The sequence below is a fragment of the Cylas formicarius genome, unplaced genomic scaffold, assembly GCF_029955315.1.
Source record: "Cylas formicarius isolate icCylForm1 unplaced genomic scaffold, icCylForm1.1 PGA_scaffold_2__14_contigs__length_35257938, whole genome shotgun sequence".
In the NCBI taxonomy this organism is placed as follows: Eukaryota; Metazoa; Arthropoda; class Insecta; order Coleoptera; family Brentidae; genus Cylas; species Cylas formicarius.
The window spans coordinates 15,142,706-15,166,598 of NW_026844319.1; the positions used below are offsets into that span (position 1 = coordinate 15,142,706).

The 23,893-nt window shown below is 33.3% G+C and overlaps 3 protein-coding genes across 7 annotated transcripts in view; 1 reads left to right on the plus strand and 2 right to left on the minus strand.

Annotated features, from left to right (window-relative positions):
- LOC132698538 (maternal embryonic leucine zipper kinase-like) overlaps positions 1–4,741 on the minus strand; it is a 40,200-nt gene extending 35,459 nt beyond the window's left edge. Inside the window, exon 1 of the mRNA XM_060664678.1 lies at positions 3,958–4,741. Coding sequence (XP_060520661.1) covers positions 3,958–4,623 — 666 coding nt within the window. The 5' untranslated portion in view covers positions 4,624–4,741. The remainder of the gene's footprint in view (positions 1–3,957) is intronic.
- A 664-nt stretch (positions 4,742–5,405) lies between these two features.
- LOC132698539 (distal membrane-arm assembly complex protein 2) lies at positions 5,406–6,619 on the plus strand. Its single transcript, XM_060664680.1, has one exon. The coding sequence runs from the start codon at positions 5,699–5,701 to the stop codon at positions 6,557–6,559; it is 861 nt and encodes a 286-aa protein (XP_060520663.1). The 5' UTR covers positions 5,406–5,698; the 3' UTR covers positions 6,560–6,619.
- Positions 6,620–7,495: 876 nt separating this feature from the next.
- The window catches only part of LOC132698212 (UNC93-like protein), a 122,491-nt gene continuing 106,093 nt past the window's right edge, over positions 7,496–23,893 (minus strand). For 4 of the 5 annotated variants that reach the window (XM_060664162.1, XM_060664164.1, XM_060664161.1 and 1 more), the window contains exons 6-9: positions 21,302–21,547; positions 17,339–17,491; positions 17,083–17,277; positions 7,497–8,303 (exon numbers count right to left, since the gene is read on the minus strand). In XM_060664162.1, coding sequence (XP_060520145.1) covers positions 17,099–17,277; positions 17,339–17,491; positions 21,302–21,547 — 578 coding nt within the window. In that variant the 3' untranslated portion in view covers positions 7,497–8,303; positions 17,083–17,098. Of the gene's footprint in view, positions 8,304–17,082; positions 17,278–17,338; positions 17,492–21,301; positions 21,548–23,893 lie in introns of all 5 variants that reach the window. The other variant, XM_060664160.1, reaches the window with a different exon arrangement.

The window sequence follows — 23,893 nt, forward strand, 5'->3', positions numbered from 1 at the left end:
GCAAGCTGGAAAAACATCTGGCCAGTGCACTTCAGCCTATAGTGGAAAAGGCAGATTCCTATGTTAAAAACTCAGAACATTTCACTCAGATTTTAGGTTCTCTCAGGATGGACAAGGACGACATTATGGCAAGTTTCGATGTCAAATCCCTCTACCCGAGTATTCCAGTAGAAGAGGCACTCTTGCTTATAGAAGAAAACGAAGATCTTCCGCCATACATAATGGATCTGTCAAGACATTGCCTGAAAAACACTTACTTTATGCACAACGGGAAAATTTACCGACAAATAGATGGAGCAGCAATGGGATCATCTCTCTCACCTGTGATTGCCAACCTCTTCATGATTTACTTCGAAAAGAAAGCAATAGAGAAGGCAAATCTGAAGCCAAAACTATGGACAAGATACGTTGATGACGTATTTGTTGTATGGCCTTTTGGCAAGGAGGAGCTTTTGAAATTTCTAGACCATCTGAATTCCATTCACCCAAGGATTCAATTTACAATAGAACTTGAAGAGGATAACAGTCTGCCCTTTTTAGATGTGCACATCACAAGGACCGAAGATGGACACTTGGAACACACTGTCTATAGAAAACCAACCCACACTGATAGATATCTGAACGCTAAATCTCATCACCACCCATCACAGATACAGGCAGTGGCAAATACATTAATTGCTCGGTCCTTCAGGCTCACAAACGAGAGGAACAGAGATAAAGAACTGAAGAAAATTAGTACCTGTCTTCGACAAAACGGATACCAAAGGCGCACCATCAGCAAGGCAATCAGTAAACAACAACAGCCGCAGCAGAGAATGCAGGACGAGACCCAACGAAGATCGATCGCTGTCCTGCCATACATCAAGGGGGTTACTGACAAAATCGGCCGAATATTACGGAAACACGACATATCAACGGCATACAAACCTGACCATACCATCGGAGCAATACTAAGAAACCCAAAACAAAAAATTACTCTGGAAAACCAAGGAGTATACAGTGTAGCATGCGGATCGTGCAGCCTGACGTATGTGGGACAGACCAACAGAAGGATTTCAGCCAGGCTCGAGGAACATCGTTTAGCCATAAGAAACAAACAAACAACATCTGCTTTGTTTCAGCACCAACATCAGACAGGCCATAAAATTGATTTCGGCACTTGCAAACAAATAGCTAATATTCCTGATTTTAGGACTAGGATTATACGAGAGGCCATCGAAATAGAAAAGTCCGGACACCTCAATACGAGAGACGACGCTCTGCATTTATCCAACACGTGGAGAACGATAATCAAACAGCAGAGCGATGCGCAGCAGCCAACGGGGACATCGCAACTACGATCGGGCGAAATTAACAACGCGACAATTCAGGGGGCGGAGCCACCTCCCCCCACGCACAAGCAGCACCGTTACCATCTCCGGCGCAGAGTATAAATACCGCACGCACCGCCGATAATCTCCCAGTGTTCGAAGTGTTTTCGGAGCGCGAGCATTGAAGATGCCAAGTGAGATTTTGGCGAAACGTATGCAGGATTCCAGTCGGATGCAGGATTTGCAGGATTCCAGTCGGATGCAGGATTCCAGTCGGAGTTCAACGAGCGAACGGATGATATCCCGGAATATAGTGTCATCATATTTTTCCATCCGTGAATCAATACGTGAGAATATATATATATATATATATATATATATATATATATATATATATATATATATATATATATATATATATATATATATATATATATATATATGAGGGTTTGGTCCACAGTGAACAAAACTCACAAATAATTTTAAAACACTGTAATTGTCATTGACGTTTCGACCGGCAAACCAGGTCTTTCTCAAAAACTGCAAAACAAAGGACAAAAAAAAACGAGATCATACAAAGAATTAGTTCGCTATCAAAAAATAAAACGTCTAACACAGAATATCTTAAACAGTAGACATATACACAAACAGCGCTAATAATAGACATTTAAAAAAAAAATAATAAATTTGTGAGTATGACTAATATATGTAATTTGTTTTTGTAATATTTGTAATTTTTAAATTCGTATATGTCTACTGTTTAAGATATTCTGTGTTAGACGTTTTATTTTTTGATAGCGAACTAATTCTTTGTATGATCTCGCTTTTTTTGTCCTTTGTTTTGCAGTTTTTGAGAAAGACCTGGGTTGCCGGTCGAAACGTAAATGACAATTACAGTGTTTTAAAATTATGAGTTTTGTTCACTGTGGACCAAACCCTAAGAATCAACCTATAAAATAAATATATATATATATATATATATATATATATATATATATATATATATATATATATATATATATATATATATATATATATGTATATATATATATTTATATATGTATATATATATATATATATATATATATATATATATATATATATATATATATATATATATATATATATATATATATATATTATATATATATATATATATATATATGTATATATATATATATATATATATATATATATATATATATATATATATATATATATATATATATATATATATATATATATATATATATATATGTATATATATATATATATATATATATATATATATATATATATATATATATATATATATATATATATATATATTCTATATAACGAGTCACATACACATTTTACTCGTTTTTCCAGAAAAATTAAATGAATATATTAAGAAAACAGTATCGCAAAAATGCCGCATCTAAACTTATCGACAATCTGTTAGCGACCATGTTGGTTGTTGAATGTCGCAAGGTCGTTCGTTAAAAACAATTTTAAATCTCGTGCATGGGCATGTTGAGGGGACCTTCTCAAAAAATTGTTTATAGTTGCTTAATAAGTTTCATAGGACATATCTTTAGTAGCTATGTGGGGAACCCGAACAAGAAAAAAATTTGGAAAAAAGGCGCAGGTTGCCATGGCAACGTTGAGAAATGCATACGAAATCTCGTGCAATCATGTGAAATTCAGCGAAATCGACATCACTAATTTGCGCAATACTATTACCATTTTTACATGGCTTTAATTTATTGTAAGAAAATAACTTTCAAATATTATCTCCTAAAGATATTGGCGTCATTTTTGATCCCCTTTGGTATCGTGGTTAAAAACAAATCCTTGACAAACCGGAGGTTTTAGGGTTTATTATTTCAAAAATATACAAATAAGACCGATTAATCGGGCTCATCAGCCGCCACTTTTGTTGCTCGGATTTCGAGCTGTAAACAATACTCGACGCTCAAACCGAATCGGTGTTTCACCAAACTCCACCTCATACCCAGACGATTGTAGAGTCTTTGGTTTTCCTGTTGCAAAATTCGCGAAATTTTTGATTTCGTCCTTTTGTTTAGAAATAACGGAGGAACTAGAGAAGCGCCGCAAGTACAGCAACAACACAGAGCACTCAGAAGGCATATACCGAAAGTCCTGGCGACATCTTTTCTAAGAACGCGGTTTATTTTGTGAACGGTATACCTGCAAATGTATACTAATCAATTGAAACATTACCCAAATAATAATAATATATCCAAAATTATCTCCAGCTAACTGAACAACCCATCCACCCAAAAAAGTACACAAACGTCGCCATCTACCGCAAGAAAGAAAAAAAATCCCTGGGTAGAAGGTAAAGATATCTTTAAGAGCCCAACGACGTAACAATTCCGCGGTGGCGACATCTAGCATCGGAAATGTAAATTTGCGAGAAAACGTTAAGAGCATTACAGTTGAAGTTGAAGTTTTTAAGCTAATAAACGAATTGGTCCTACCTAAATTCCTCGGGGGCAAGTTTGGATAACAAATTGGGAGGAAATTCTGCTTGAAACTTGTTGTTTAAACCGAAAACTACTATATTTCCGTCACCCAAAATAAACACTTTTTCTTGTGTCATGGATTATGAAAATGTCATTAGTATTAACAATGGACTCACCAGAATTTTCTTGTACAGATTATCAACGTTCACATCGTCAAAGGGTAGACTACCCGTTAGAAGAGCGTATAATAGCACCCCCATCGCCCAAACATCGACTTCTTGTCCTAAATACTGCCTGCCCATAACGAGTTCAGGGGCTGCATAAGTCGGTGACCCACAAGATGTGAACAGAGGGTTATCCATACCTCCCTGGGGCTTTGCACATAGCCCAAAGTCTATCAATTTCAAGTTTTGGTTTTTGTCCAGTAGAACATTCTCTGGCTTTAAGTCTCTATGGGCATAACCTAAACTGTGTAGATATGCTACAGCTGAAGTTATTTGCCTAAAAAACATCCTACTTTCGGATTCAGTGAGTCGATTTTTCTCCACAATATGATCAAACAGCTCTCCGCCCGAACAATATTCCATAACAATGAAATAATGCGAATCAGTTTCAATAACTTGATACAACTGGCAAATGTGTTCATGGGAGAATGATTTTAAAGCTTCCAATTCGAGTTTGACTCTGTGCAAGTCTTCACCAAGGGTGGTTTTATCCATTATCTTGATGGCAACCTTTTCACCGGTAGCCAAGTGGGTAGCAAGTTTAACTTTGGCGAACCCACCGCATCCTATCGTCCTTTCAGTTTCATAAAAACCTCTCAACGCTCGATATCTCACCATTTTTTCACCACAAAATTATGAGTTCTTATGTTAAACTACACCACGCCGCTATTATTACACTTTGAACTTAATTGAGATTTCCAAATTACTTTTCATTAACGTTCTTGTTATTTGAATATTTGAAAATATTTAGCAAACATTGCCTGAGCGACTTCTAGTGACGATAGTAAGAACTACATTTCAACCGGAGATTATCTTCCTCTATTTGCTTTTAAGGTGATTAATTATTCTAAACACTCGCCCATCGGTGACATGTCGAAGATTCTTCCTAAGTCCTTAACACAATAATAAAGTGTCAATTATATGTTCTTTCTTTCTCACGTACTTTGAGATATTATTAGCAAAACAAAGAATAACAAAAACTAACCATATGCTTCCTTATTGCTTACAGAAAGCTTTCTCATTTTAGTGCCACGCAAATCATAGTGAATTGGTGCATATACCTAGGAGAAAAACAATGCTTAGACAAGAACAAAGTAATCACGGACGGTGGCTTTTGATCGATCTATGATTCATTGACGAATGTCGATAATGGGCGTGTAATCATTCTAGAATCACCCAAAGTTTTGTAGAAATAAAGAAGAAGTTATATGGTTATGATGTTATTTCATAACCAATAGGATTCTGTGGTGGAACATTGCACGCGGCGGTTTAACCTCTGTTCGCTCCCGACAGAATCCCATTTATTCGTCCCAAAAAGTTTGATATCGGTTTCCACGGTGTGGATTTAGTGTTTTGAATGTTCAGTGTACGTCTTACAGTGATAATCGTCGTCGGCCCCGTCGTTTTTCCCCGTTCACGCCGGTATGGAGGGCGGATGGGCCCGGATGGTCCGCGGTGGAAGCGGGGGGAAGCCGATTTTTTTGCTATCGGTCAGAATCGTTTTTTGCTAGCTGAGCAAATTATTGGTTATTTTTCTTCTTTGTACGTGGTGGTCATTGACCAGAAGCGAAAATCCTCGACGGAAGTCGGCAATGGGCGAATGATCCTAGCAATCTAGCCCAACATTTTTTTGTGAAACGCATAAATGAATTGAATTGAATTGAATTCATAACCAATAACATGTTATTAGGTCATGTTAAAAGTAATCAGAAAATTTGGCAAACACAAAACCCTTGTCGAAAATTGTAGATGCTTCTCCAAGAAAACACCGGGAGAGCAGAATGAGCAAACCGAAGAGAAGACATTGACTTCCAAAAAAAAGTATGGTGTTAATCCCGTTACTAAAGACGATCTTCAATGGCGAACGCCATGGCACGAGAAAGAAGGGGCACAACTGACTATGCTAAGGGCAATCTATAGCGAACATAACAATAGGGAAATAATGCAAACATTGCAACAGCCTATCAATTTATCACCAAGCGCTATTAAGAAATGGTGGATGGAAAAAAAAGATTATAGTGGCAGATTTATGCAGCAGTATATACCAGAGAGGCATAGAATTTTGGGCACTGAGTTAGCCGCTGCACATTTTCTTCTGTATAGAGGTGGAGCAGTGAAATTCCATGGACAAAAAGAATGGCTGAAAGGAGATGATAATGAATACTTCAACCTACCCAGGCACTATACAGATAATATGTATCTGGAAGGGATCGACTGTGAAGATGTCAACTTGTATTATGAAGGGCTGGTCAATTTTCGAGGCCTTAAAAAATTGCAATGGTTGAGCCTTAATGGGTGCAAAGATATGGATGATTTCTGTATGGATATCATTAGTAATATTTTTTCCCACAGTCTGTTGTATCTCGATTTGCGGAATTGCTTAAATATTTCTGAAAGGGGTATTGGAGCATTATATAAAATGAGAAGTTTAAAGATATTGTATTTGGATGATTTGCTGAAAGATACTCGGTATGAATTAACTTGTCTGTTACTACAGGAGGCTAATCCTGCTTTAGATATTCGAAGTGATGTTATTAATTTTGAAATAAAATAAATTTTGGACTTGTATTATTCTTGGAGTATTTTTGAATATAGTTAGTTGTAATTAAATTAAGTTTGAGTTTTAGTTAGTTGCCTTAATTCGTCTCAATAATGCATTGGTCATATTAAAAGTTGTTCCGAACATCTGTGGATTGACATATTTTTTACATTGAAGGTAAATTTCAAGCTAACATTTAAAAAAAATAACGTAAATATGGCTCTACCACATTTTTTAATGAAATCTGCAAAATTTTGGCCCAAAAACTGTTTGAAAGAACTCCAATTATTTTTCTACAGTTGCACGGGACAAAAAAGGTTCTACTAAAGTTGTCTATAGAAATGTTTTTTAGTTAAGTAGAATGATAGGGCGAGTCTAATCCCCTCCCGACATTTTAAAAAATATGCAGCTTGTATTTATATTATTATTTTTAAGATAAAAAATGAAAACATTTCCGCTATATTTGTTGCGTGATATCTACCTAACAGTTGGCTTTTGACCCCACAATTGAAACAAACTACCCCTTATTTTATATGAAGAACCACCCTCGTATCTTTTTCGCATTTTTTCTGGAACAGCCTGTATGTGAAAGATGTCTAGGAAGTTCCGAGCAATTCAAAAATGCCTTAATGTGCAGATGTTATATTTAAAGTGTGGAAATCGTTACTTGCCCACGAAAATACAGATATCCTGTATGCATAATAATATACCTTAGAAGTAAAAGTGAATCCCAATAACTTTTGTCAAGTTTTATGACCATATAAGGGCCATCCTATATGTTATTATTTTTGGTGATTGTTTTCACATTATAGCAGAGAGTATGCATATACTGAATTTGCAAGATATCATCTATCATATTTGTTTAGTAAATTACGTTGTCCCTCCAGTCAGAAGCACATTTTAAATTATACCGTCGTTCGCTTATAGTTTTGGTTAGTTTGTTTTTAGTGGAAAGACCTAAGCATATACTGGAATCTCTTTATTATTATTCAGCATGGCTCTACTAAATTTACATTGCTATATAAGTTTCTATATTACATAATCTCTGCTAACTCTAATGCTAAACATAAGTTTTCTGTACACAATCACACGAATATAACAGTAACTTTATGGGGAAATAAAATTATATAAATAAACTAAATAACAAACGAAAAATACCCTACGCCTACGAAAGGTTCTCAAAGTGAGCAGATATATGTCATTGAAAAATAGAATGTGGTGTATATAGGTATAGGTATCTAAAAACGAAAATTTAATGGCACTGACATAAAATCGGGAACTATATCCAGGAAATAAATACGCAGTATGTTTAGAGTTTATTTCAATAAGAATTTATCACAAAATGTTACTTTGAGAATAAATCCTTTTTACAATAAAAGGCAAGCTCTATTGAAATAGATAGGTATACTGTGACAGACATGTTAGCGTTCCATTCACCATCACAGATAAAATGCAATGATAAACATTAATACGCGTAAAAGTATTTGTTTACTGAAAACTGGACGCTTAAATAGCTAGGGCCCCGGTGAAGTCTACGCATACCTATCTTGTCCGTATAACAATTACACGTAACGTTTGCAATCGGCAAGCCCACATTATTTTGCTATATCCTCATATATATATGTTTAAAATTTAGTTGATCTAATGCATGGGAAATACTGATCTACTCGAACATTGTTGAAAATGTTGACACTGGCCCCACGATCCTCTCCAAAACAGTGTACCGAATGTGGAATATCGATATCCAAAAATGGAATGCCTGAAAAAAAAAACATATTTTAAAATTCCAGGTAAGCCTATAACGTGCTTTTATTAAATCTATACGTAGGATGATTTACGGTAGAAGATCGGTTATAATTATGGAATACATTTTTGATATACTAAAAGAGAAGCATGTATTATTACATTTTCTGCCTTTTTTATATTTCCCTTTTTTATTTATATTTCCCTTTGGCGCATTTCGAAAAATCAATTTCCTTATTTTGTTAGTTACAAATTCCTCCTAGAGAAACCTATTCTATTGGTCATGAATGATAGAAATGGGGGGAAAAGGTCAAGTATGTAACATACAAATTTGTTTTTTACAAAACTTCTGGATTGCTCCTGCGTCGGTTATTGCTGAGTCGAAATTGCTGACGTTTCGCCAATCATCCTGTTGGCTTCTTCAGAGCTTGACTGAAACTGACTAAGCAAAAACCGACGCAGGAGCAATCTAGAAGTTTTGTAAAAAGCATTACAGTAGCCTGTGGAAGTTTCTTTGAAAAATTAACATACAAATTTTTTTTTTTCTTTTGTGATTATTCCCAGTATTTTTACTGCTAAATTAATATCAAGACAATAATAATGAAATATAATAAAATAATGGATGACTTTAACCTCGTACTACCATGATAATGTCAATGTCAATTGTCATGATTTTGAGGAGGCTCTACGATTCAAAAGGAGCAATTTCAGGTTTCTAACTGAAAATCTATTTAGCTATTTGGACTGACAAAATTTCTTGTTCAACAATTTGTAGGTGTGGCCACTCATCTTTTGTAAGAAATTGGTACTATTTATTCCACTACTACAACACTATTCTCCGTTTTAATGGTAATAAAAACGACAGGTTAAAATGATACTCGGCAACATGGAATCCTTTCTACCTGTTTCATTTATATTCGTAAAATATACTAAAATGGGTAGTGGGGAGCAAAAATTTTCTTTAAGAAATAGTTGCCCAACAAAATATTTGCCATCTTTGAATTGGTAGGAAACTGAAATTTTCGTAGTAGTTTACGAAGGGCATATGAATTCTGGGGAAAACCCAGTTTAAATGATATACTATGTTCCCATTCCAAATTTGTTAGTTTTTAATAGTAAACATTAAAGAAAAAGCAAGCTTTTGGTTAGTTTTCGTTAGTTTTTAACTAATTTTAAAAAGCCAACAATTCTGAAAAATACCAGTGTAAGTGAGGCATGAGCTTTGATCAATCAATATTTTTCATTTTCAAAAAATTCAATGCGAAATTTAGTAATAAAACCTTTTACTATACAGGGTGTTTCAAGAAACATGCGCCAACGTACTGCTCGAGATTCATCATCCAGTGAAGCTTTTTTTCATCACTTCCTTAATTTTTGATTGTAAAACAAAGTGGCCAAAAAATAAATGTTCATAAAAATACGTTATATTGCCAATTTCCATCATTGTTACTTAAACAAAAACAACTCAAGATTTAAAAAAGTTCAACTATTAGCTGTTTATTGAAAGTAAATAAAAATTGTCAGTGACGTACACATCGCGCTGGCATATTTCTATAAATTTGGCTATGAAATAATTATATTTTTTGATAAAAAATTAAACACTCTATATCTTGGAAACTACAGATTTCTGGATCTAAGTTTATCTAAACTGATATATTTTTTATGCTGAATTTTGGAGCGATTTTTTGAAATACCCTGTATAAAAACGAATTATTTGCAAGATACAATTTAAAAACGATTATTTACACTCACTTGCGTTTGCGCGATACCACAAAATTAACAAGGCACAAAGAAGAACACACGAACTATTATAGCGAAAGAGCTCGCTCGCTCCTACAAAGTTATGCAATGAAATTTTTTGATATGCGTTCCACCATTTAATGTAGACAGTTACAGAAAATTTTTGAATGAAAAGTGGCGAGCAGTCGACTAATGACTTTCAATACAATATAATTTAACTTGCAAATAAAAGAGTATTGGTGTGGCTCTTCTAAAATAATCGATACATTTTTTGACATTTTCTTTTTGTCAAAGCCTGTAGTTGAAATCCAAGAAAAATACTTCCGGAAACAGCACGAGCTTTGAACCTTTTTTCAAAAATAAACACTCATTTGGACAAAGAAATCCTAATTTGATATCCCAAAATGTTGGTTAAAATATATTATTAAAAAGTTACGGTCCTCGTCATCATGTATTTTAAAATTTTGCTTAGTGATAAGGTAGTATACTAAGCAGACGAAGATTTAAATTATAATCATTTAAAAAACATAGCAAAAGCAAAAATATTCTCTCCTCCGCAAGCTCGCGAACGGGATTGGAAAGTAAATGGCTAAAGTACAAAACAGTGATTTTATACTCCACCGTAGTCTGATTGGCCAGTACTACCACATATTTTAATTTAAAATGGTAGATAAAGTGACATATTTTAACATAATTTCTATAGGTAAAACAAGCTATTGCACAATACCATTGGATTACTGTCTATTTGTACAATCGATAACAATGGCAGAAAATGTATTGTTGAAGACAATTATTGATCATTGTAGGGACTATGTTCTGTGATATGTAATTAACGCGTATTGAAATAGTATATCATTTTATCTCAGTATGAAGTTTAATGCGCGTAAGGTGGTGGTGGCTTTGTTGTCTCCATGGATTTTGAAGATCTATCAAAATACTTGATCTCTGTCAAACTTACTTGATGAGAATATGTAATTTCCTATAAAATCTAATACTCAAAGAACGCCACATGAAAAAACACTATTGTAGAGTAATTAAGATCGAAAATAAAAATTTTTGGTTGGTTAGATTGAGATAATATAGATTCACCAGCTCCATATAATTTTTCAGCTTAGTTCTTCATATATTGCAAACTACTTATTTTTTGTAGAATTTTTAGTTTGTTCACGCGATTTTTTGCGCAAAAATTAAATACATTGTTTGTCATAATATTAACCTTACTCATGTGTTTTAATTATTTTAATAAAAACAGGGCATCAAACAATACCTCGATTTACCAAACTTTTAAATATTTTTCCCAATAAATGGCAAAACAATTGATTTAATTTATTTTAAAAATCTATCGAAATAACGGAATTTTTGAACGTTCTAATAATAGATTACTTTACATACTTACTTTATATACTTTTCAAATTTGAACTTATTCGGAACAATAAGAAAAGAAAAATCGAAAGAAAAGAACAAAAAAAAAATGTTTTAGGTCAATTTTCTCAAGACCGCTTTTTTGCTAATTCATTATTTTGTCATGACAGGCCGTTACGGCGCTAAGAGAATCGCCGAATATGTAAGTGATTTTTTTTTGGTTCGATCCAGCTTACGTCTACAATGAAAAGTACATCACAAGACATAATATATGTTTATAATTCGCTAACAACCCTCAAAAACAAATTTTGATTTTAAATAAATTAAGATTTTCTAATTTTTTGGAAAATAGACACAAGAAAACAAATTGTAGTGAAGTGTAGCATCATATTATTTAATAGTATCTTTGTAAATAACAGAGTGTTTATTGCTTAGTTGAGAGGGTTCAGAATCATTAAAAGTTGATATTTTTCCAACTGAATTGTTAGAAAACGATCAGTCTGGTATAATGTAACAATTTACAGTAAACGAACAAAATCTATCTACACCGTTTTGTGCGAGAATGCGTTTTTCAAGGAAAAAAGAGTATATACCTACTGAAGAAGAGCAAGCTGACGTTTTCACGAAACCACTACGATGTAGTAGAAACCCGCTAAAAATTACATAAAAAATATTGTTTGTTTGTTTGTGTGGCTTGTTTTGAAAATTTTAGAAGATTTTAAATAAATTATAGCTTTTTATGTTTATCCGTAAACAACGCGCACATACGAACGAATCAAAAGAGAATAAGCAACAACGTAAGATTTTAATAATTCCGAAACGAATTTCGCAACTTGGACTTGGGCCTGCGAACGCTGGGAAACGCAAAAAATAATCAAACTAGGAAATATTCATATGGATCTAGGTGCAAAATGTTCGCTAATACATATTATGAATTTGCTTGTACCTGGGTGACTTTCAAACAAACGATTATGTGTTAAACTAAATACGTATTATTATTATTTAATATTATAACAACTTTGCATTGCAAATTTTAAACTCATATTTCTTCATTTTTTACGAAATTTAATCAGTTTACAAATTCAAAAAAGGATTCGTAGGTCAGTTTTAATTTGCATATCTTGAAATAATCAGGCTAATTCGAGAAATTGTTGGTACACACTGGTTTTGATAAAATTGCCAATTTCGCAATGATAAGGCGGAAGCCGGAGTACCATTTCAACAACGCAGTATTTTTTAAATTTTTGTTTAGGGTTGCGTGTAGGGTCGCAAGTACAATCAATTTTGCTTTTCAAGTTGTTCAAGGATTTTGTTAGAGTTTATTGATTTTATCCTTGCACCAAAAATATGTAAATCATTTTTCTGCACATTCATAATGTCCCCTGCAGCATTATTGTTCATAGTCGTCACTTCCATCTGGAATAGGTTTTATCATTTGTTCAAACCATTTTTGAAACATATCAGAGTTCATAATATATAGTTTTAAACTTTTCGTCTAGTCAAAACTTAATTACTGTATGATTTTTATTAATCCATGTATCATCTAAATAAAATATGCGTGTTAGATGTTTCACTGCCTTCTTCAGTACTCCGTAAGTTTTCCTCACAATTTCGTCCCTATCTATTAAAATAGGTCCTATGTAATTTTTGCCTCATTTAAGACCGAATCGTTTTAATAGTTTCCACAAAGTGAAAAAATTATCCATCGTTGATTCTTTGTTAAAAAAAAAGTATCATATATATACATTGTCATCCTATTGCCAAAAAACTGTTTACCTCATATTTTGATAGGCCTAGACAAACTGTGGGTAGTTCGACGATCCCAGATTTATCTTGATTTAGAAGCCGGTAAATTGCGGATTTTCCAAAACACATCATCTCTGCAGCACTTACGACATTACCAATTACATATTACAACACTCTGAGATGGGTAAAAATTCGTCTTATATAATATAATACACATTTTCTTAAACATGGAACATACATACGGGGAGATTAATGTATGTTCATGTACATAGTTTCGATATACATTCATCGTTGAATAAGTTAGGTATATTCTCAGAATATTCCATATTTTTCTGCAAGTTAATTACTTAATAATAACAGAACTAATTTCGGAATTTGATAATGAGAAGACAATCACAAGATTCTGTACAATAATGTTATATAGGAGTGTTTGTATTGGGCAAACTCAAATACTTGCGGCATTAGAAGGAAGATAAAATAATTTATTTTATCAATATGTTTTGATAAAATTTTGAGGTCTCACATACAAAATTTTGATTTAACGTATTTTTTGTTTATAGCTATGAAGTTATTAAAAAATACTCTTCAATCTGAGCCTGCACCTACTTATTCCCGGTAGGATTCACAAGACACCGACCGATCAGCAGATGAGTGTGCGAAACAATTCCTGTTGTCGCAGAAGCAAACAATATTTTAAAAAATCCATTGATCCAATCATTATTTTGTAAGTAGTGTGAATTGCATTTCAGTTTTAGAATTTAGAAAATAAGATTTAGCAATAATTTAACAATAGATTTAAATATATATTGATTTTGCTGCTATGGAAGATATTTTAAATTTAGATAAGAATGAACAAATTTCATTTACAATATACTTTACCTTACTACCTTACTTACCTTTCTTACCTTGCAAATTTGTATTTTTATCCCATAGTACCATTCGTCAAGTGGCTTATTTAAGGGGCTTAATAAGTGTAGTACACAACTAAATTTAAAGTATTTTTAGATATAAGAATTTCATATCATTGGAGACAGTTGTGTAATAGTTGTGACAGGATGAATCTTGTATAGATTAATGACAAACCGTATTGATATGTTTTATTTTTAGCTAATAATTGTTTATGTGAATTAGATATTTAATAATTTATTACTGTTTTATAGTTTTTCCTATTTACCAGCCGCCAGGAAAAACTGATATTAACCTTTATATACCGCTATGGATGGTGAGAGCTAAAGACTGGCTGAACAACAGAAAGGCAAAAGATGATAATGAGAATGAACTTCGTCTGGAACATCTAACTGACTCAACTTTTAATATAACAAATTTAACAGCTTATACGAAACTGAAATTGAAAATTCAATATACATGAAGGTGTTATACTTGTAAAACTGGATTGCTTTGTATCTGTATCTAAATATTTTTCAGGTAGCTTTTTTTTTAATTATGAGGTGCGGTTACAAAATATTTGTAATTTTGTTAAAAAAAATTTACTCAGAAAATTTAAGTTTTCTATTAATTCTTTTATTTATAGTCAATGCACAAAAAAAATGTACGTAGGTCTAGCTTGCAGCTACTCATATGAACCACTCAGTAAAGTTACTGACAAGAAAATCAAGATAACATATACATTTTTGAAAACAAAAAAATATTTCCATTGAGAAAATAAGTAGCGATAAGAAATGGGGAAAGAAAGATATAAAAAGTAAAACAGGCAATAACAATGATTCAATTAAAATTTTTCAATCAATATTATTTATAGTGTTTTATTCTGCAACGCCTAATAAATATACGCCCAAATTAAATTTGCTTTTGGTCAATAAAAGTTGAAAATACGAATATTGTTTATATGACATCCATGCAATAAGGTAGTGAATATTTTTGGAACCTATGTATGAATGATCCAGGAGCCAGAATATTGATACACTTGAGTCAAGATTGAATGTACATGCAATATCCGTATGTATATTTATAATGACTTATGAATATTACCAGTCTTAGGACGTTTACCTGAATATTTTATATTTTAAATATCTAAAGATTAGTGGACAGATTTACTAAATCAGTAAATATAAAATAGTTTGTTGTGGATTATATAGAATGATAATTTGCCCCTGTATTATTATTAATTAGTCCTAAAACATTGGTCAATAACTTTATACAGAAGGATTAATAATAAGAATCGTGACACTTTTTGTGTACATTATAATAATTCTAAAAGAGAAGTTCGGTTTTTACATAATTGATTTTTGTCTTTAAAAGATATTCTATATTGTTAAGGTGCATGACAAAGAAAAAAATACCAATATCACTCTAAATAAAATTTAGAAAGAAACTAAACCATGAACTTCGTTTTTATCCAATTTATGTTAAGGATGATCGAGGATGATTATAAAGTAAGAATCAGAGGAGAAATGAAATCCTTGAATTAGAAAATTAACTACCGAGACGGCCGTTGTAAATTACGTTAAAATAAAGTGAATACTTTTGTCAATTTTCTTCACTCGTAAAATTTAATAGGCATTTTTTACGTCACGTTCAACATTGATTGTTGTAAGGATACTAATAAGCTTAATTGCAGCGCTTGTACTAATGATGTTGTTGTAAACGCCTGCAATTAGAATTGTTCGCAGAGGTTGGAAACCGAATGAAATTATTTCTGCGATAATGAGCTGTTATAGCGCCCATTTTTTGCCTGCCAAACCACTCATCAGAAGCGGATTCGTTTAAAAATCGGCGATGACATCACGGGTATGAAGCAAATAAATTAAGTGGTCTTTTTTATAATATGGCCCGACAAGGTTGAACTAACGAAGATTGGAGTGTATTGTTATTTTAAACAGTATTTTTTTTTTCGACCGTTGATTCTATGCCACGTACATATTGTACAGATAGTCTACCGCCACGAATTGACGAAGCTGACGCCGTCGACCGAATAAAATCTCTGTATGGTAGTCTAAAAATATAGTGTGATAACCAGCTCGTAGTATATGTTGGCAAAATTTTGCATGAAAGTCATTCAAAGATGGACATGAATTGACATTAAAAATTGTCATAAAAAACTAACTTTTGCGTCTTTATGCTTACTCTCAATTTATTTAATCTTCCTTTTTTTACATTGCGTAATAAGTTTTGTATGTAATAGTATGTGCTCTTATAAAATTTGCTTTTAAAGTGTTCATTTATTTAAGTTTTCTCGGCTTTAAAATGAGTTACAATATAAGTGTAACTTATTCTTAATATTTGGAGGATAGGCTTAGTATAAGAATTGTAAAATAAACATCTATCTTTCTTTTGAAAATTTTGAAAAAATTTGAAAAAGCCGTGACTATCCTCGGACAATTATATTAAGTTCCAATCAATTTCCTTCGTGAATTTATTTTTTGAAATAAAATCATCAAAGAAGAGGAGTCGCCCCGCTTTAAACCATAAAACGCTGATTTTCTTACGGTATATGGTCAATTTTGGATTTCAAGTGAGCAAAAAAACTGGGAATCAATCGATCGACTGCTTCAAAAACGCAGCCCAAAGTAAATGAAGCAAAGCAATCGTGTAGTCTGATAATTGGGTTCAATTTATAAAACCGAATCAACATGGTGAAGAACACACCAATAGACGACACTAGATTTGGAAGAATTTCTTGCTGCAGTGCATTTGTTGTATCACACTCTACTCAACAACAAATTCAAAAACATTAAACACTTTCAAGAACAAACTACTGCCAGAAAGTGACTATAATTGTGATTTTAAACACTAAGGTTCAGGTAGAAAAACTACCTGACCGTCCACCTGCCACTTTTGACAATCATCATAGGTACAAGATTACGCTCTATTGGACTATAGCTCAGACCACTAAATTTTACAGTTCCATAATGATATATAACTCTCTCGCATTAAGAAACAGAACAATGTTGAAAACCTTGTTTGATCTCACAACTACCCACACTCACCTATTAAATACGTGTTCTACAAATGAGTGACGATAATTTCATCGTCGATGTCGTCTTTTTCGTCGTCCGTCGTTTCCGGTTCGAGTTCCGCAATCTTCTTGCTTGCCGCCAATTCGGCGGCCTTCTTCTCTTTCTCCTTTTGTCTTCTTACCTTGCGCATGTGATGGATTTCGACGATGCAGTACAAAAGGAAGCCTTAACGAGATAGAAACGTCCAAAATACTATCAAATATAAAACGCGAGGTTAAGTTCTTACCAACGACGAGGATGGCGAGCTGCACATAGAGCTTCATGCGCGCGCACAGCTGCGTAGAATAGGCGTAGGCGACCACAAAACCTACTGACTCCCAGAGTCGGTAATTTGAAAAAGCGGCTTCCTTGTTGCGCCTAAAAAGGGCGCCGTAGAGGCCTGGAAAAAAGCAACGAAAGATTTTTGACTTACAGCTCAGATTACTCATGATAAGAAAATAGGTAGCATAACATTGAACCTATAATAATGAAGGAAAATTTCGGCGTGGCTAATCATTATGGATCGACGGAGCTTTTGTTTTGGGGGGATTAATTTATGAATTTTGTGTTTCTCGATACTATTGTGCGTAATTTTAGTTTAAAAACTTATTATTTATCCAATTATCATGGTAAATAATTGCGTGGTTTACGCCCAACAAGGAAATCCAGGAGACAGCTTATCTTTTAACAGGTATGAAATATATTGAAGTAATGTGCAGCTGTCGCCCTTTTCTTCCTTCGATCGTAAATACAATCGCTTTTATATATAAGTGAAGCTCAGATCTCTAATTGAGGATCGCAATGTAAAGAAAATTTGTTGGCACTCAATGGGACTGGTACAAAACGGCTCAAATAATAAAAATATAAAGATTTGTGAAGAATGTTTTGTGAGTATGTGGGTATCTCTGATCCCAAATCATACCTGAATTCACAGAATTCTGTCCAGAGATCCGATACAGGACCTCAGGATTCGAAATAGGAAACGTTAGAGATTCTAGCAAGAAATCCTGTTTCTTGACTTGGATTTTCTCGGTGCGGCAGACTGCCCAGAGTAAAATCGCAGGCTTGCTTGATGGTGCTTGACACGTTATTAAACAACGGAATTCTAGACACCAGACATTAATGACAGACCTCCACTATAAGATTGACCTCAAGGGGACAGGTACACTGGGGGCTCCCGAATGCAGACGTTGGGGTTGACATTTATGGGGAGTGCTGGCACACAGGATGCTAAAAAGGAAGCAACTTGTGCGGAAATGAAGCGGATATATTCAAATAGTAGTAGAAGAAAGACATTATGCTACAAACACTAAATTCTATAAAAGGAAAATGTCAAGAAAGATTTGCTTGGTGAAAAATAATAACTGGATTTTAGTAAAAGTCTTAACTAATATTACATCAATGATTTTTTCTTTCACTTTGTGGTAATGTGACAAAATTTATTTGTGTTGAGCAGGCATTAACAGCGCCATTGTGAAGGTGTGAAAATTAAAGATTCAGCCTGTCCTATCTTTTTTATTATTATATATACAAAGTTTATTAAAATAAATGGCTAATAAATGGAAAACTTCCTATGAAATGCTTGTTGTGCCACTGCCTTTGCCTACGGCTTAAACCTCAATTGAATTAACTGGTCTTCTTCACTAGTATCTTAACAGTAGTTTTCAACGTTCGTTATTAAACTAAGATTTAATTTGATTGCATAAATCTTTTAATTTTATTCGTTACACTGATTTAAACTAACCGCCTCGAGACCTATGTAATTAGGTCGGGTGCGGGTCAGGATCCTTTTTGTTTACTATTTCTTTTCTTTTTTAATTTAGTGTATCCCATACTCCAATTACTGTTAATTGGATAGAGGGTGTAGTTTAAAATTACGAACAACTTTAAGCGACATTTGGGATTGATACATTGGAAAATTACATCGGGTGAGTTGAAAAATGTGCAGTTATGGAGCCAGCACGTCTTGTTTATTGTCCAGTCTAATAACCGTCTCAGATGTTTGTTCTTTGATAGTTTTCAACGTCGGATTATCTAAAAGGCGGTCAGTCAAATGTCCGTATGCGGTAACAGAAAATAGCTGTCCATTTATCCGACTTAGATCGAACCAAATATCGATTCGGCATCAACGTTGCTTCCAGATTCACTAGTTAGATTATGGGATGTCATTTAAATAACACCCTGTAAATATCATCTGCGGTCAATTCGGAAAATGTTAGTAGGCAAACGACGTTATTCGAGGTGATTCATTGGCGAGTCTGTACGTAAAAGATTAACTGTACAATATCGATAAATCTACACGTTATTTTATAATTAACAATCACGACGTAGCGGAGAGAGAGAAGCACATCGCTTTCTGATTTGCTTAATAAATATTTATTGGGCCCTAAGGCCGTTGATTGAACCGGCCGCGGCCGGTTTTTTCCGCGGCCGCGGGCAAGGCTGTCCGCGATTTCCATGCACGCTTTGCAAATACGGTTTCTTCAAATTTCGAATGTATACGTATTCTTTTTTTTTAAATTAATATGTTAAAAGACCGAAACCGCATAATGCGTCTTAGGTAACACACGATTGACACGTTGTCTCCGTGACGTCAGAGACGGTGCCGATTGCCAGCTTTTGTTACTGCTACCTACCGGCTCCGACTTTCAGTAATGTTCAAATATTTTCTGATCGCTAGATGCGATGATTGCGGTGTACGGAAATTGATGGTTAACATTTTCAACATATATTGTAGTGTACTTTATGTTATGGACGCCACTCGACTTAATGATTATAAGGTCTTTAATACATCAAATAACATTGCAAAAATTCGACAGAATCGAGTGAATATTGATTTAGATCTCAACAATTAAAAAAAAACAATCTTACACCGACATATAAAAAAACTTTCTAAATGAAAAAGAAAAAAATATCCTTCATATTAAGGAAGATATGGAAAAGTTTTAAACTCGACATTTTTTTAAATTTTCCCGCCAGCTGACAAACTCCACTTAAAGTCTTAGAGGGAATCTTTGTATATTCAATAATAACGAAGATTTCCATAGGCAGCCATCGACATCCATGTGACTGCCACATTGACAATAGTGATATCAAAATTGCGGTGAAAAGTTCTAACTACCAAACCACATTTTGAAAAACAATTATCCATCGAATTGAGACTTGATGAGATAATACGAAGAGCTGAAGTAGGCAGACAGATAATGTTTAGAATTAGACAACATAAAGAGCCGAGGAGAATATCGTGGTCACAGCGTAGCTACTAAACACATGGCAATAGGAAAAGAAGAAGACTTTAGTTACGACACTTTTTTGTGTAACAGAAAAAAAAGAAGATTCTAATATTTCGTGTTCCTAAACCAACTTTAATATCTTCAGGATAAAGCATATCGATTAGCTTTTAAGTAATTGATTATAATGAAGAGTAAAACGCAATTCCGTAAAATTCTTTGGAAATATTACAGCGAAATCATAGCTACTTGCGGTATAGCCAAATTTTAATGAAATCCGATCTGAAGAACAGTTTTCTTCATATCTCTTTCTTGTCCTGAATGAAATTAATATATTTTTTTTCTTTTGCATAATTTTTTATATCTTGTGTTATCCACACTTGAGTCCGAAACGTTGTGTAAGTTAAAAATAAAGACAATGGAAGTTCGACATCCTTTTAGTATCAGTATCTACCACTTTCAAGCAAACGTTGAGTTTTCATTTTGTAGACGTATTAGTCCTATTGGTAAGATGTTCATTCAAGGAGCATCTAACACCTACTAGGAGCATCTAACACCTAGTCGATTAAAATATTCAACATAACAATCATTTGCATATTTTGAAAAAAAAACTTCATACATACGTACATGGAGAACGCTAGCAAAGATTGTAAAAAATATGTTTTTTAGCAAAGTCTGGAATTTTCCGGCAAACTCAGTTATATTTTGTTGATAAGGCATGTGTGCAGGATTCCCCCTGTGTAAAGCTTGTTGGTTTATGTCAAATATACATTGATTTCGAACGTTTCTGGGACTTACTTCAATATTTTTTTTAAAAATTGGTTAAATTAAAATTGATTTCACTGAAAATGCAACGAAAAAATACAATAAAACAAACCCAGTGGCAAATGTGCAAGTGGAAAGTGCTATTTCATCAACAACCAACCTCAGAGGAATCCATGCGGTTTCTAAATAATATTTCTTTGAAAAATTTATGTTACCGTTGACTTGAGTTTGCCACACTGCGTCGCCGACACCCCACAGCCCGGAAGCCATGAAGAATGAGAGCGGGGTGAGCGGATGGGGCCTCCAGATGAGGAGCCAGGCTTGTAGACCGGCGTGGACGCACACGCCCAAAATCATTATCGGCACTCTTCCGACGTACTTCATGACGCTGCCGAACAGCAAACTGCAGAGTGCGTTCACCACTCCGAAACAGATCATGACAAATCCTACATTCGATACACCTGGATACAGAGAAATTTCGTTTAATGTTGAGCAAATGTTTTGCCGGCAACCATATTCCACCCATTGCATAACCAAACAATTCGAAATGTTTAATTATACTAGGAAATACCCATCGGACTCAAAATTGCATAACGCATAACAACGCAGCTATTCCGAGTATTAATTCGGTATAGACATAAGGATGGTTTATACGTGCAAATAAAAACTAAAATTAAAATAAGAATAAAAATAACAATGAAAGTGGTGGTTAGTAGTTGACCTTATGGAGACTCGTGTCGGCGTTTATATAGTCAAAAAGACATTTTTAACTTTTATTTGTACTTTCATTTGAAAACGTTATTCTGCATGTTATTAGAAGCTGTCATCGCAACTATCTAGGAGTGAGATTCAAACTCCAGTTGACATTGAAAAAATTGCTATTTAATTACACTTATGTTCACTTTGATGGAGCACTGATATATGGATATATGTGCTATTTCAGAAAAGTATAAAGTAATAAAATAGTAAAGTAACCACTTTTAAATGGAACGCCCTGTATATTTTATGGATTTATCCAACCGAAAGCCTGTGTTACATATTTGGGATTGATTTCCATATAGAATTGTTATGTGTTGATATTTTCAAAATAAAAAACTAACAAAAATGGTAATGAAAAAACGTTAGAAGTCATTTTTTTAAATGGAAATACCCCATTTTACAACTATCAATTTTAAAAAAAGTGATTTTGTATAAGGTTCCCTGTTTCAAAAACTTGGAGTTTTTGAAATATGAACAATAAAACGTTTTCCATTGCAAAAATGCAAAACGGCCATTAATTGCCCAAGAACATAACGGCGAAACACGACAGAAAAAAAAACTATGGGACACTAAAAAAATGGAAGCTTATTGTCGTATGTCTAGAAATGGAACAAATTTTATGAAAAACAATTAGACATTTGTGGAAAATAAACTCGACCGACAAAAACTTACAAGAAACCCTGTTTTAATAGATTAACAGAAAAATTTTAAAATTTTAGAAATGTTTTAAAAAATATGTATTTCTATAAAATACCTCATTTTCATAATTTTATATAATAATAATTATATATTTTTTCTGAATGTTGTTTTTTCAATTTGTCTTATTTACTATTAGAATTTGCTTAAATGTGAAATACGACAAAATCATGAAGATGGGGTATTTGAAAAAATGACTTTACGAATTTGTCATTTCAATTTTTAAGGTAATTTTTGGCCTACCTTGTACTACTTTATTTTTAAATCATCAATACGGATTATCATAGTAGATCCCCTTCCATAAGGAAATCAACCCCAAATACATAAGAAAAGCTTTGAAGCCATATAGGTATTTCATTCAAAAAATTCAAAAAATGTTTAATATGCATTTTTTATTTATTTATTAATTTTTATCCATTTAAAGAGAGAAAGTTGCTACTTTCACACGAAAAAAAAAACACCCTGTATATAAAATAATATAATATTTTAAAAGTACAAATCACTATAAGCAACTTTTGTCTCTAAGTTTGTTGATAATATTTGTAACAGAACACAAAAAACACAAAAAAAAAATTAATTTATAGGGAACTGTTGACCGATGGTTCCGAATGACTCGACTGGATAAGATGTGTTGATGACAGTATTCCGTTGATAACTATAGAACTTTTATGCACCACATTAAAAAATATGGATTTTACCTCGAAAAAGCATAACCGTAATACACTTTTGCTGAAAAACGATGAAATTATTTGCTAATGACAAAAATACAAATCTGGGATCTTAACTACTTGATCGATCGGACATAACACTATGGACAGTGCGTTCTATATTTTATGGTTTTACGACGTATCTTTGTTATGAATAAAGAAAGTATTGCGTCTTTCGCGACCCAAGTCCTTTTCATGAAATGAATGGCGGCATAAACAGAAATGTCATAGTTATCCTGGATATTTAGATACAGCGGTGTAGTCAGAAATTGTGATAACTTGGGGTTTTTAAAGGACCACCTTACATATCTTTTAATAATTTTATTTGACTTGTTGCTAGCTTTTCCAAAGAATATAACACAGATCTTTAATTTCAATTTAATTTTTGAGTAAGTAATGGAAAATACAGATTTCTTTTACATTAATTACAGAAATAATGACAAAAAGATGTGTGCTTTTTTTGAAATATCTCTTATCTGTTACATTTTTTTAAAAGCATATAGTTAGACTATTAAATTATTACAAGATACACAGGTTGTTCTATTAAAAGAAACACAAGTTTAGTTTTAATATCCAAATTGGTAAATTTTCAGTGTCGGTGAGTGGATAACAATAGACAAAAGCATTTGATTGATTGATTGATTT

What these genes read in the sequence shown, in the direction of transcription:
- LOC132698539 (XM_060664680.1), top strand. Translation starts at nt 5,699, where the DNA reads ATGTTAAAAGTAATCAGAAAATTTGGCAAACACAAAACCCTTGTCGAA.